Source organism: Nicotiana tomentosiformis, chromosome 5 (assembly GCF_000390325.3).
Source record: "Nicotiana tomentosiformis chromosome 5, ASM39032v3, whole genome shotgun sequence".
Taxonomy (NCBI): Eukaryota; Viridiplantae; Streptophyta; class Magnoliopsida; order Solanales; family Solanaceae; genus Nicotiana; species Nicotiana tomentosiformis.
The window spans coordinates 117,600,021-117,614,481 of NC_090816.1; the positions used below are offsets into that span (position 1 = coordinate 117,600,021).

Here is a 14,461-nt window from a genome sequence, read left to right on the forward strand (position 1 = left end):
TGGGAACGAGTCTTTTGGGCACGCCTTATTTAGATCCTTATAGTCTACTCACATGTAAAATTTATTAGTCTTTTTTGGAACTACTACTATGTTAGCTAGCCAGTCAGGTTACTTTACCTCTCGGATTGAACCGATATCAAGCAATCGAGTTACCTTTTATTTGATGAATTTGTTTCTAACCTCGGCAATAGGGAATTTCTTCTACCTTACCGGAGGGATGTTAGGATCTAGGCTTAACTTGTGCACAACCACCTCTAGCGGAATACCTGTCATATCTGCATACGACCACGCAAAACTGTCAACCTTAAATTTAAGAAATTCTATAAATTAAGCACAACCACCTCTAGCGGAATACCTGTCATATCTGCATACGACCACGCAAAACAGTCAACCTTAAATTTAAGAAATTCTATAAATCTTGACCTGAGCTCGGGGTTTAGTCATGTCCCCAAGTGAAACTTCCTCTCCAAGAATTTCTCAAACAATACAACTTGCTCGAGTTCTTCCGCTTTGGTTGCATCCTTTACTTCTAGTACTTGGAAATATCTTGGTACCTGATAGGATTCAACTCCTCCTCCCATGTCTACTTCATTTGGCTCAGGAGCTGGCATCGGTTCCTGTAATTGCTATATCGCATGCTCCTTCCCTTTGCTACTTGAAACTGAGATCGCGTTCATCTCCCTTGCTGCCAGCTGGTCTCCTCCTATTTGTTTAATTCCCTCTGGAGTTGGGAATTTCAAAAGTTGATGGTGTGTTGATGGCACAACCTTCATCTCGTACAGCCATGGTCTTCCAAGAATAATATTGTAGCCCATATCGCCTTCTACTACTTTAAAAAGGGTCGTCTTCATTACCCCTTCGGCATTTGTGGGCAACAAGACTTCCCCTCGGGTTGTCACGCTTGCTAAATTGAACCCGGTGAAGAGCTTTATGGCCGGAATAATGCTTTCGATTAGCTTGGCTTGTTCCAACACTCTCCATTGTATAATATTGGCTGAACTCCCTGGGTCCACCAAAACATATTTGATTTTAGAATCTAAAACATTAAGGGAAATTACTAGGGCATCATTGTATGGTAGTAGGAATCCATCTTCATCCTCCTCCATGAAGGTGATGTCGTCCTCAACTACTTCCCAGAGTCTCTTGCTATGGGTCACCGATACCTTCATCTTTTTCGCTACCGAAAAGGTTACACCATTAATCTAGTCCCCCCTCGAAAATCATGTTGATCGTCAGACGAGGAGGATCTTCTCCTGCTTTCGAGGGTTCCGTGTTATCCCGGTTGCGACCATAGTTGTTCTAAGCCCGGTCACTTAAGAATTCTCTAAGATGGCCATTTTTCAGCAATGTCGCCACCTCCTCGCATAGATGTCAGCACTCCCCAGTTTGGTGGTCATTGGTCCTATGGTACTCGCACCATAGATTAAGATCCCTCTGACCGGGGTCGGATCTCATCGCCTTGAGAATCGTGCTTCCTTAATGTTTCTCATAGCCTACACTTGTTCCACTACGTTGGCGTTGAAATTATATTCGGACATCTTAGGGTAGGTGGATTCCCGGCGGCCCGATACCTCTTTATCTTGCAATGATCTGTTATTTCGGCAGCGATCCGATCTCCTATCGGTAGTGAACCTATCCGCCGACCGAAAACCTCTGCCGCGTCCTTTGGCCATTCCGTAGGCAAACACCGACCTCTGGAAGACCATCGGTCTGCGTCGAAATCATCCTTCAACTTTTCCTTATTCTTCTCTCAGTCTCGTCCCTTAGTTGAAGCCGGGAAACTGAGTTGGTCATCCTCAATTCTTATCTTCGACTCGTAGCGGTTGTGAACATCTGCCCATGTTGTTGCCTAGAAATCGAGCAGACTTTCTTTCAATTTTCGGGAAGTGTCAGAACTCCTCGGATTCAACCCTTTAGTAAATGCCTCAGCTGCCCATTCGTCCGGCACGACCAGTAGCAGCATCCTTTCCTTTTGGAATCTGGTCACGAACTCCCGCAGAAATTCGAACTTTCCTTACGTAATTCTGAATATGTCGTCCTTACCTTCCTGGCCGCGACATGGGTCTTGATAAAAGAATTTGTGAGCATCTCGAAAGAATATATTGAGTGCTCGTGTAAAAGTGAATACCATATCAGGGCCCCTTTTATCAGGGTCTCTCCGAACTTCTTCAACAAGACTGACTTAATTTTGTATGGAGCTGTCATTTCCCTTCACCGCCGTTGTATAAGTGATGATGTACTCTTGATGTTCCGAAGTCCCATCATATTTTGGCACATCAGGCGTTTTGAACCGCTTCAGGATCAACTCGTGCTTGGTTTGAACATAAACTGGGTGTATTTCTTTGAATCCAGTCCTTTCAATACTTGTCACGACCCCAAATTCCCTCCGTAGGATGTTGTGATGGCACCTAGTCTCTAAGACTAGGTAAGCCTATCAATGCGGAATAACAATAGAAATCTGAAATAAATAAATCTGCAATTCACATAATTACAACTCCCAAAACCCGGTAGAAATAAATCACAAGCTTCTAAGAATCTATCTTCAATGCCTTTATACATCAAGGTCTAAAGAAAATAAGGAAACAACATAATAAGGATAGAAGGGGACTCCGGAGTCTGCGGACGCTGGCAGATATACCTCGAAGTCTCCTCGTATGGCTAATTCACTGATGCCTGGTCTGATAAGATGTACCTGGATCTGCACAAAAAGATGTGCAGAAGCGTAGTATGAGTATACCACAGCGGTACCTAGTAAGTGCCAAGCCTAACCTCGGTAGAGTAGTGACGAGGTCAGGTCATGCCCTACTGGAATAATAAAAGACATGGTGACATGTTTAACAATATAGGAAATGAATCAAGTAAGTAGTATGTCACCATTAAATTACACAGAATAAGGGCAATTAATACCTCGCGGCAAGAAAACAGAAATTTACGACTTTAAAAAAAATCACGACAATAATCAAAAGCAAATGTAGCAAAAATTAAATATCAACAAGCGCACTCCCGAGGTACTACCTCGTAGTCCCAAATAATAATTAAATTCACAATATCTCATTTTTCTTATATCACCGCGGGAGCCTTCGCATTTAATTTAAAGAAAATATTTTTTCCGAAATAGCATCCCGCGTTTTAGCCACCCTTATCACACCGTATGACTTCTAGTAGTTCCCCTACTAGCCACGCGTATCAAGCCACCCTTATCTCACCGCATGCGTTTCAACACCCAGACCTTATACCACCGCATGCGTATCAATATCACATTATATCAAAATTTGTACCTCAAGTGCCCAAATATGTCAACTTGACAAAATTAATTAACAACAAGAATATTTTCCACAATAAGGAGCTCACGGCTCAATCACAGTAAGTACAAAGTCTCACAAAATATTCAACAAATTAATATTTCCACAAATTTTACATCTTGACTTAACATCAAATTTTTAAATGTAAAATACTTCATTTTTAATAATATTTAATTTAAAAAAATTCAACCTTCAAATAATGCACAGAATAAAAGAAAATAAAGTTTCAACTAAACAGGTAAAAATATTAGTAGGAAAAATGTCAGGCAAATTTAAAATATAAAAATAGAATAACGATGATGAATATGACCGGATAAAATAATTTAATTAATGTGTAACAAAGATCTACACAATTTAAAACTAGAGTTTTCCACATTTAGCCTGTGTACACACTCGTCGCCTCGCGTACACGACTTTTCACACATCACAATTATCATATCAATACCAATCCTAATGGGAATTTCTCCCACGCAAGGTTAGACAAGCCACTTACCTCGACTTGTGTAATTGTTTACTCTGTTATGCCCTTGCCTCGTGAATTAGCTTTCGAAAGTGTAACGACCCGGTCGGTCATTTTGAGAGTAATAGCCCCGATCCTGTATATACTGTTTCCCCCGTACCTTTTTCTTCTTAGGTGACTTGCCGGGAGGTTTTGTTTTTGGTTTCAGAGTGTTTTGGGACACTTAGTCCCTAAATAGAGGTTTAATCCTTAGGATTTGGACAGTAGTCGGAACTGTGTGAAGACGACTCCGAAATGAAATTTCGTCGGTTTCGTTAGATCCGTTAGGTGATTTTTGGTTTAAGGGCGTGTCCGGATTGTGTTTTGGAGGTCCGTAGCTCATTTAGGCTTGAAATGGCGAAAGTTGAATTTTTGGAGTTTCGGGTCGGTAGTGAAATTTTTGATATCGGGGTCGGATTCTGATTTCGAAAGTTGGAGTAGGTCCTTAATGTTGAATATGACTTGTGTGCAAAATTTGGGGTCAATCGGACGTGGTTTGGTTAGTTTCGGCATCGGTTGTCGAATTTGGAAATTTCAAGTTCTTTAAGTTTGAATCAGAGGATGATTTGTTATTTTAGCATTGTTTGATATGGTTTGAGGATTAGACTAAGTTAGTATGGTATTTTAGGACTTGTTGGTATGTTTGGTTGAGGCCCCGGGGGCCTCGGCTGTGTTTCGGATGCTTAACAGATGGATTTTGGACTTATGACAGTTGTTGAGTTTCTTTGCTGGTTCTGATGTTTCGCACATGCGGAGGGGAGACCGCAGGTACGGGCTCACACGTATGGAAGACCAGGCGCAGATGCGGAATTTGGAGGTGTCACGACCCAAAATCCCAACCTGTCGTGATGGCGCCTATCTTGATACTAGGTAAGCCGATAATCTCAATAAACCACAATTTCTCTTAAGTTTGAAAATATAATATTTAATTACAATACAAAATCCCACAAATAGTGATACGAACACTCCCCAAAATCTGGTGTCACTAAGTACATGAGCATCTAATATGGATACAAGTCAAAAGAAAACGGTTTATAATAGTCTAAGACCAAATACAGTAAACAAGGAGATAGGGAAAGAGAGACAAGGTCTGCGAAACACGGCAGCTACCTCTGAATCTCCGGAAAATCAACCGTGCGAGAGAATCAACACCCGCTATGTCTGGGAATACCTGGATCTGCACACGAAGTGCAGGGTGTAGTATGAGTACAACCAACTCAGCAAGTACCAATAATAAATAAGGAGCTGAAGATAATGACGAGCTACACAGTTACAGTTCATTTTCAGTAATTCCAATAGAGAATAGACATGCTTTCAATTCCAAAAGTTTAAGTCAAATCAGTTTTATACAGTTCAAGTTCATGTAATCCGGATATAAAATCTTTCAGAGAATTTCACATCAATGACAGATAGCAACGAAGTGCAACAACAAATGAAAAGCAAGTACAGCCTCTCAAGCAACAGATACTCAACTCGTCACAACAGCTCAACTACTCAGCTCTCAGCCCTCAGTACTCACACTCAATGGGTACCCACGCTCACTGGGGTGTATAGACTCCGTAGGGGCTCCTACAGCCCAAGCGCTATAATATGCACGGCCAACTCACGTGCTGCACGACCAACTCATGTGCTATAGTATCAATATCTGGATCCGCACGGCCAACTCACGTGCTGCACGACCAACTCACGTGCTATAGTATCAATATCTGGATCCGCACGGCCAACTCACGTGCTGCACGGACAACTCGCGTGCTATAGTATCAATATCTGGATCCGCACGACCAACTCACGTGCTGCACGGACAACTCACGTGCTGATATCCCGCACGGATAACTCACGTGCTATAATATAATAGCTCACAATCAGGCCCTCGGCCTCACTCAGTCACAAATCTCCCCAGTATCTCGGGCTCTCAATAATCATGAAATCAGCCCAAACAACAATGATATGATGCATCAATAATGAACAATACAGACTGAGATAAAATAAATAAGTAAACTATGGCTGAGTACAAAACAACAATTACGCAGGTAGTTCAACATGTACACGACCTCTGTGGGTCCCAACAAAACCAACATATAGCCTAAACATGGTTTCTAACATGTCTTACAGTCAAATTTCCACAACACATAGAGAGCATATAGGTAACAACAAGTTATTCAACTTTACAGTTTCACGGGACGGACCAAGTCATAATTCTCTCGGTGCACGCCCACACGCCCGTCACCTAGCATGTGTGTCACCCCCAAAGTAATCATATGATATAAAAATCCGGGGTTTCATACCCTTAGGACCAGATTTAAAACAGTTACTTACCTCAAAACATGAAATTCTTTACTCTGCTATGCCTTTGCCTAGCAAATCGGCCTCCGGATGCCTCGAATCTAGTCACAAATAATTCGTTTCAGTCAATAAAATTTATTGGAATTAATTCTATAAGAAAATACCAATTTTCCATAAGAAATCGAAATTTAGCTTAAAAATTTCTCGTGGAGCCCATGTCTCGGAATCCAACAAAAGTTACAAAATCCGAAATCCCATTCAACCACGAGTCTACCCATACCAATTTTACCAAAATCCGACCTCAACTCGACCCTCAAATCTACAAATCTTATTTCTAAATTTCTAAGTTCTAATATCCGATTTACACCTCAAAAACATGTAATCTAGTCAGATTATTCAATGATAATTCAATATTATGGAGTAGAAATGATCACAAGGGACTTACCTCAAGTTTTCCTTGAAAATCTATCAAAATTCGCCTCTCCTCAAGCTCCAATTTGTCAAAAATGACGAATGGGACGAAGTCCCCTGCTTTATAATTCTGCCCAGACAGCCCTCGGTACTGCCTCGATCTTGGCCTTCGATCGTGGTCCTCGATCCTGGGCCTCGATCCTGACCCTCGATCCTGGCCCTCGACCCTGGCATTCGATCCTGCCTTCGATCGTGGCTTCGATACTGGACTCGATCATGGCCCTCGACCCTGCCTTCGATCGTGGCTTCGATACTGGCTCGATCATGGTAGATTCTGGGCTCGATTCTGGGAGATTCTGGGCTCGCTTCTGAGCTCGATTTTGGGCTCTATTTTGGGATCGATTCTGGGCGAAGGAATTTGTAGCAGAAGGAAATTGCAGCAGCTATTTTAGTCCACTTTTTGATCCATTAACCATCCGTAACTCACCCGACGCCCTCGGGACCTCAACCAAATATACCAACAAGTCCTAAAATATCATACGAACTTAGTCGAGTCTTCAAATCACATCTAACAATACTAAAAATATGAATCACACATAGATTCAAGCCTAATGAACCTTGAAACTTTCCATTTCTACAAACAATGACGAAACCTATCAAATCACGTCTGATTGACCTCAAATTTTGCACACAAGTCATAAATGACATAACAGACCTATTAAAATTTTCAAAATCGGATTTCGACCCCGATATCAAAAAGTCACCCCGGTCAAACTACCCAAAAAATTCAACTTTCGGCATTTCGAGCCTAATTCCTCTACGGACCTCCAAATAATTTTTCGGACACGTTCCTAAGTCCAAAATCACCACACGGAGCTATCAGAATCATAAAAATTCAAATCCAAGGTCGTTTATACATAGGTCCATATCCGGTCACTTTTCTAACTTAAAATTTTCAATTATGAGATTAAATGTCTCATTTCACTCCAAATTCCTTCCGGACCCGAACCAACTAACCCAGTAAGTCATAAAACAACTGTAAAGGTGCGAGGAATTTCCGAGTCATTACAGGAGGCTTGACCAGGGGTCGCAGGTGCGAGGAATTTCCGCATCTGTGATGCCCGCAAATGCGCCCAAGGACTCGCACGCACGGAGGAAGACCGCAGAAGCGGATATTGTTCCGCAGGTGCTCTCCCCTACCGCAGATGCACACCCAACCCTCTTAAGTGATTTTCGCACGTGCGTGGGATTTTCTGTAGGTATGGCGTCGCAGGTGTGACTCATGGCCCGCAGGTGCGAAGATCGTTGGGCAGAAAAGGGGCAGAATCGAGGGTTGAGGTTCATATTCACAAATTTGATTTTTGATGTCGAAAGAAGGCGATTTCTTGAGGGATTTCAGAGAAAACTTTGAGGGTAATGATTCTGAACTTATTTTTGGTTATATTTCATTAATCTATGATCGTTTTCTCCATTTAATTTCGAATTTGGATTGAAAAGTTGGGAAAATGAGGGAAAAAGTTCCCCAATCGAATTTCTGAGTTTTTAATGGGTTTTAGACATCGGATTTAGATGATTTTTGTACTAGTGATCTCGTGAGCGAATGGGTATTCTTTATTGGTAACTTTTACCCGATTCCGAGACGTGGGTCCGGGTCAACTTTTTAGGACGGATTTCGAAATTTTTATTAAAATCTCGATTTCATTAGTTAAATTAGTCTATTATAGTTGTATTTATGATATGTAATTGTTTTGGCTAGATTTTGGCCATTCAGAGTCGGATATTCGTGGAAAAGGCCTTATGACCGATTGATTGAGCTTGGTTCGAGGTAAGTGGCTTGCCTAACTTTGCGTGGGGGAAATCCCCTTAAGATTTGGAACTATTGTGATATGTGAGCACCGTGTACGTGAGGTGACGAGTACGTACGCAGGCTAGTTGTGGAAAACCCCGATTTTCTTACTTAGCAGCAACCTGTTTTCCTTTTATTTTGAGTTACACCATTTTAATGAGTATTAATCTATTTTCATTCTTAATTGAGTTATTTTAATATGTGTAGCTATCCTGTTTAGTCTAATACAGCATGTCTATGAGTCTTAATTGCTTATGTGAACTTTGTGCAGCATGCTTAGTGAATTTACTGCTTCTTCCTTGACAGGTACTTAGTCTATATCGTAAGATTTCATGATGTAGTTGTATCTCTATTTTTGCGCTGCATATTTACTTTGGGACTACAGAACGGTATTCCGGGAGATTCCCATGTACTGCATATTTACTTCGGGACTACGGAACGGTATTTCGAGAGATCCCCCTGTACTGCATATTTACTTTGGGACTACAGAACGGTATTCCGGGAGATCCCCCTGTCTTGCATATTTACTTTGGGACTACGGAATGGTATTCCAGGAGATCCCTCTGCACATTTACGTTTGGGACTACGAGACGGTATCTCGGGAGATCCCTATTGTTATCTCTGTGTATTGAGCTGTTACCTTCTATGAAGTCTTTCTTGTTAAATTTAATTCTTAATTTTACTGCGATATTTCATTTTTACCTTGCTTTATTATCATATTCCAGTAGGGCCCGGACCTGACCTCGTCACTACTCTATCGAGGTTAGGCTTGGCACTTACTGGGTACCGATTATGGTGTACTCATGTTACTCTTCTGCATATGTTTTTCATGTGCAGATCCAGGTGCTCTTTATCAGCCGTACTATCAATGAGTCGGGACAACTTTGGAGACTTCAAGGTATATCTGTCGCGTCCGCAGATCTCGAAGTCCCCTTCTATTCTTCCGCATGTCCATTATCTTCTGTATTTTCTTTTGATAGACTCTGATGCATAGAGACACTAGATTTTCCTTTTGTATCTTGTGATTCACAATGCTTTGGGTTTTGGGATTGCTGTGTATTGTTGAACAGTTGTTAAAAATTTTATTTTTCATTTCATTATTCTGTAGATGTTAGGCTTACCTAGTCATAGAGACTAGGTGTCATCACGATGTCATATGGAGGGGAAATATGGGTCATGACAAGTTGGTATCAGAGCCCTAGGTTCGTAGGTGTCGTGAGTCACAAGCCGGTTTATTACAGTCTCACGGATCGGTACGGAGACATCTGTACTTATCTTCGGGAGGCTATGGAACTGTTAGGAAAATTTCACTTTCGGGAGGCTATGGAACTACTTTGATTACTTGTCGTGTGAAAATTATTGACTTCAAAAAAAAAATTCTAAACTTCTGTATTCTATTCTCTCACAGATGGTGAGGACACGTATAAGCGAATCTGATGACCAGGCACCCGCACCCCCTGCTAGAGCCACGAGAGGTCGGGGTCGGGGTAGAGGCCGAGGAAGTCCACGTGGTGCAGCCGGAGCACCCCGCACGAGCTGTTACAGAGGAGCTCCCAGTAGCTCTAGTTGGAGGGCAGACACCTGAGGCACTTGTTCCTGCACAAGCCCTCCAGGAGACTCTAGCCCAGTTTCTGAGCATGTTCAGCACCTTAGCTCGAGCTGGTTTGATTCCACTTGCTCCTACCACATCTCAGGATGGGGGAGGAGTACAGACTTCCGTCGCCGTTACTCAGAGCAGCGGGTTCAGGTCGACCAGGTTCCAGAGATTGTACCAATGCAACCAGTAGCTCCAGCTCAGCCCGAGGTTAAGGCAGCAGCTTCTAAGGTGGAGAAGCTCAGACTTGAGAGGTACAAGAAGTACCACCCACCTTCCTTCAGCGAATTGCCTACAGATGATGCCCAGGGTTTTCTGGAGGAGTGTCATCATATTAGCCATACTCTGGGCGTAGCGGAGACGAGTGGGGTTTCTTTTACTACATTCCAACTTAGAGGAGCAGCCTATCAGTGGTGGCCTGCTTATGAGTTGACTAGTCCGGCCGAGGCAGCTTCACTTACATGGACTCAGTTCTCGGACATGTTTTTAAGAGAGTATGTCCCTCAGAGCCTCAGGGACTCATGGAGCGCGAAGTTTGAGCAGCTGCGCCAGGGTGCTATGACTGTGTCAGAGTATGCAGTTCGCTTCAGTGATTTGTCCCGACATGCAACGACCTTGGTTGCCACAGTTCGAGAGAGGGTTCGACGGTTTATTAAGGGACTCCACCCCAGCATCCGGATTAGTATGGCCAGGGAGTTGGAGATGGATATTTCTTATCAGCAGGTGGTGAGTATTGCCAAGAGATTGGAGGGCATGCTTGCCCGGGATAGAGAGGAGGGGGAGGCCAAGAGGTCTTGAGAGACTGGTTATTATTCTGGAGCTCGTGTCCCAGCAGCTCGCCATGGTAGGAGTTATGTGAGCCGCCCTGTTCATTCAGCTCTTCCAGCCGCCAGTAGTGTTCCAGCCCCTTCCAAGCCCCAGGAGCCTTATTATGCACCGCCAGTATCTAGTGTGCCTCCTGCATGGGGTGTTCCTAGCGGCCAGTCCAGCAGACCTGGCCCGAGCCAGTCACAGCAGCCACGCCCTCCCAAGGCTTGTTTTGAGTGTGGCGACACTCGCCATATGGTGAGGGATTGCCCCAGATTTAGGAGGGGTGCACTTCCAAAGACTTCTCAGCCACAATGTGCTCTACCGGGTCCTGAGGCTATGATTACAGCATCAGCTGCCACCCCACCTGCTTAGCCAGCCTTAGGTGTTGGTCGGGGAGGTAGAGGTCGCCCTAGAGGGGCAGGCCAGGCCAGATATTATGCCCTTCATGCTCGTACAGAGGCAGTCGCTTCTGATTATGTCATTATAGGTATTGTCCCAGTCTGTCAAAGAGATGCGTCGGTATTATTTGACTCAGGCTATACATATTCTTATGTGTCCTCTTATTTTTCCCCGTATTTGGACGTATCTCGGGATTCTTTAAGTTCCCCTGTTTATGTGTCTACTCCTGTGGGATATTCTCTTGTGTTGGACCACGTGTATCGGTCGTATTTGATTGCTCTTAGTGGTTTTGAAACCAGAGCCGATTTATTATTGCTCAGCATGATGGACTTTGATATTATTTTGGACATGGACTGCTTGTCGCCCCATTATGCTATTCTTGATTGTCATGTTAAGACCGTGACGCTAGCTATGCCAGGATTTTCGTGATTATAGTGGAGGGGTACCTTAGAGTATACTCCTAGTAGAGTTATTTTATTTCTTAAAGCTCAATGAATGGTTGAGAAGGGGTGTGACGCGTATCTAGCTTATGTGAGATACGTCAGTATTGATACCCCTACAGTTGAGTCAGTTCCAGTAGTGAGGGACTTTCCACATGTGTTTCCAGCTGATCTTCTGGGCATGCCGCCCGATAGAGATATTGATTTTGGCATAGATTTGTTGCCGGGCACTCAGCCCATCTCTATTCCTCCATATCGTATGGCTCCTCCTGAGTTAAAGGAGTTGAAGGATCAGTTACAGGAATTTCTTGATAAGGGCTTCATTCGGCCCAATGTGTCACCTTGGGGGTGCTCTTGTCTTATTTGTGAAGAAGAAGGATGGTTCTATGCGGATGTGTATTGATTACCGCCAGTTGAACAAAGTCACAGTGAAGAACATGTATCCATTGCCTCGTATTGATGACTTATTTGATCAGTTACAGGGTCGCGGAGTATTTTCCAAGATTGACTTACGTTCAGGATATCATCAGTTGAAGATTCGGGAACCAGATATCCCGAAGAATGCTTTCAGGACCAGATATGGTCACTATGAGTTTCTTGTTATGTCGTTTGGGCTGACTAATGCCCCAACAGCTTTTATGCACTTGATGCACAGTATGTTTCGGCCTTATCTTGACTCATTCGTCATTGTGTTTATTGACGATATTCTGGTGTACTCCCGGACTCGGGAAGATCATGAGTAGCACCTGAGGACTGCACTCCAGACCTTGAGAGAAAAGAAATTATATGCAAAATTATCAAAGTGTGAGTTTTGGCTAGACTTAGTGGCATTCTTGGGTCATATAGTATTGAGTGATGGGATCCAGGTGGATTCGAAGAAGATTAAAGCAGTGCAGAGTTGGCCCAAACCCTCCTCAACAACGGAGATTCGGAGTTTCCTTGGTTTGGCGGGGTATTACTGTCAGTTTGTTGAGGGATTTCCTTCTATTGCAGCACTTATGACCATGCTGACCCAGAAGGGTGCCCCATTCAGGTGGAAAGAGAAGTGTGAGGAGAGCTTTTAGAAGCTCAAGACAGCTTTGACTACAACCCCAGTATTGGTATTGCCTTTAGGTTCGGGGTCTTATACAGTTTATTGTGATGCGTTGCGAGTTGGCCTCGGCGCGGTGTTGATGCAGGGCTGTAAGGTGATTGCCTACACGTCTAGACAGCTGAAGGTGCATGAAAAGAACTATCATGTCCACGACTTTGAGCTAGCAGCTATTGTTCATGCCTTGAAGATTTGGAGGCATTATTTGTTCAGTGTCCCTTGTGAGATCTATACCGATCACCGGAGTTTGCAGCATTTGTTCAAGAAGAAGGATCTTAATTTGCGTCAGAGGAGGGGGTTACAGTTGCTTAAAGATTATGACATCACCATTTTATACCATCCTGGGAAGGCCAATGTGGTGGCTGATGCTTTGAGTCGTTGGGCAGAGAGTTTGGGGAGTTTAGCATATCTATTAGCAGCAGAGAGGCACATGGCATTGGATGTTCAGGCCTTAGCCAACTAATTTGTGAGATTGGATATTTCTGAGCCGAGTCGAGTATTGGCTTGTGTGGTCTCTCGATCTTCTCTTTATGATCGTATCAGGGAGTGTCAGTATGATGACCCCCATCTGCTTGTCCTTAAGGACACAGTCCAGCACAGTGATGCTAAAGAGGCCACTATTGGAGGTGATGGTGCATTAAGGATGCAGGGCAAGCTATGTATGCCTAATGTAGATGGTTTGCGCGAGTCGATTCTTCAGGAGGCTCACAGCTCATGGTACTCCATTCATCCGGGTGTCACAAAGATGTATCAGGACCCAAGGCAGCATTATTGGTGGAGGAGGATGAAGAAGGATATAGTAGAGTATGTGGCTAGATCTCTAAATTGCCAGCAGGTGAAGTATGAGCATCAGTGACTGGGTGGGTTGCTTCAGAAGATAGAGATTCCGGAGTGGAAAACTATGGACTTCGTTGTTGGACTCCCACGGACTCAGCGGAAGTTTGATGCAGTTTGGGTGATTGTGGACAAACTGACCAAGCCAGCTCATTTCATTCCTGTGATGACTACCTATTCTTCAGAGCAGCTAGCTCGAATCTACATTCGTGAGATCGTCAGGCTTCATGGCGTACCGGTATCTATTATCTCTGACCGGGGTACGCAGTTTACATCACGGTTCTAGAGAGCTGTACAGCATGAGTTGGGTACTCGGGTTGAGTTGAGCACAATATTTCACCCTCAGACGGATGGACAGTCCGAGCGCACTATTCAGATATTGGAGGATATGCTCCACGCTTGTGTGATAGATTTTGGGGGTGCTTAGGACCAGTTCTTGCCACTTGCAGAGTTTGCTTACAACAACAATTATCAACCCAGCATTCAGATGGCACCATATGAGGCTCTGTATGATAGGCAGTGTCGGTCCCCAGTGGGTTGGTTCGAGCCGGGCGAGGCCAGATTATTAGGTACGGACTTGGTTCAGGATGCCTTGGAAAAGGTTAAGGTGATTCAGGATAGACTTCACACAGCCCAGTCCAGACAGAAGAGCTACACGGACCGAAAAGTTTGCGATGTTGCATTCATGGTTGGAGAGCGGGTCTTGCTCCGGGTTTCGCCTATGAAGGGCGTTATGAGATTCGGAAAGAAGGGCAAGCTGAGCCCAAGGTTCATTGGTCCTTTTGAGGTGTTGCAGCGTGTTGAAGAGGTTGCTTATGAGCTTACCTTACCTCCCAATCTAGCAGGAGTTCATCCGGTATTTCATGTTTCGATGCTTTGGAAGTATCACGGTGATCCGGCTCACGTATTGGATTTCAGCTAAGGCTAGTTGGACAAGGATCTATCTTATGTTG

The 14,461-nt window shown here is 43.8% G+C and overlaps 1 protein-coding gene across 1 annotated transcript; it reads right to left on the reverse strand.

The window, feature by feature from the left end:
- Positions 1–626: 626 nt before the first annotated feature.
- On the reverse strand, positions 627–1,169 carry LOC138893052 (uncharacterized). Its single transcript, XM_070176821.1, has one exon. It carries the CDS (start codon positions 1,167–1,169, stop codon positions 627–629), a length of 543 nt encoding a protein of 180 aa, XP_070032922.1.
- Positions 1,170–14,461: the final 13,292 nt, after the last annotated feature.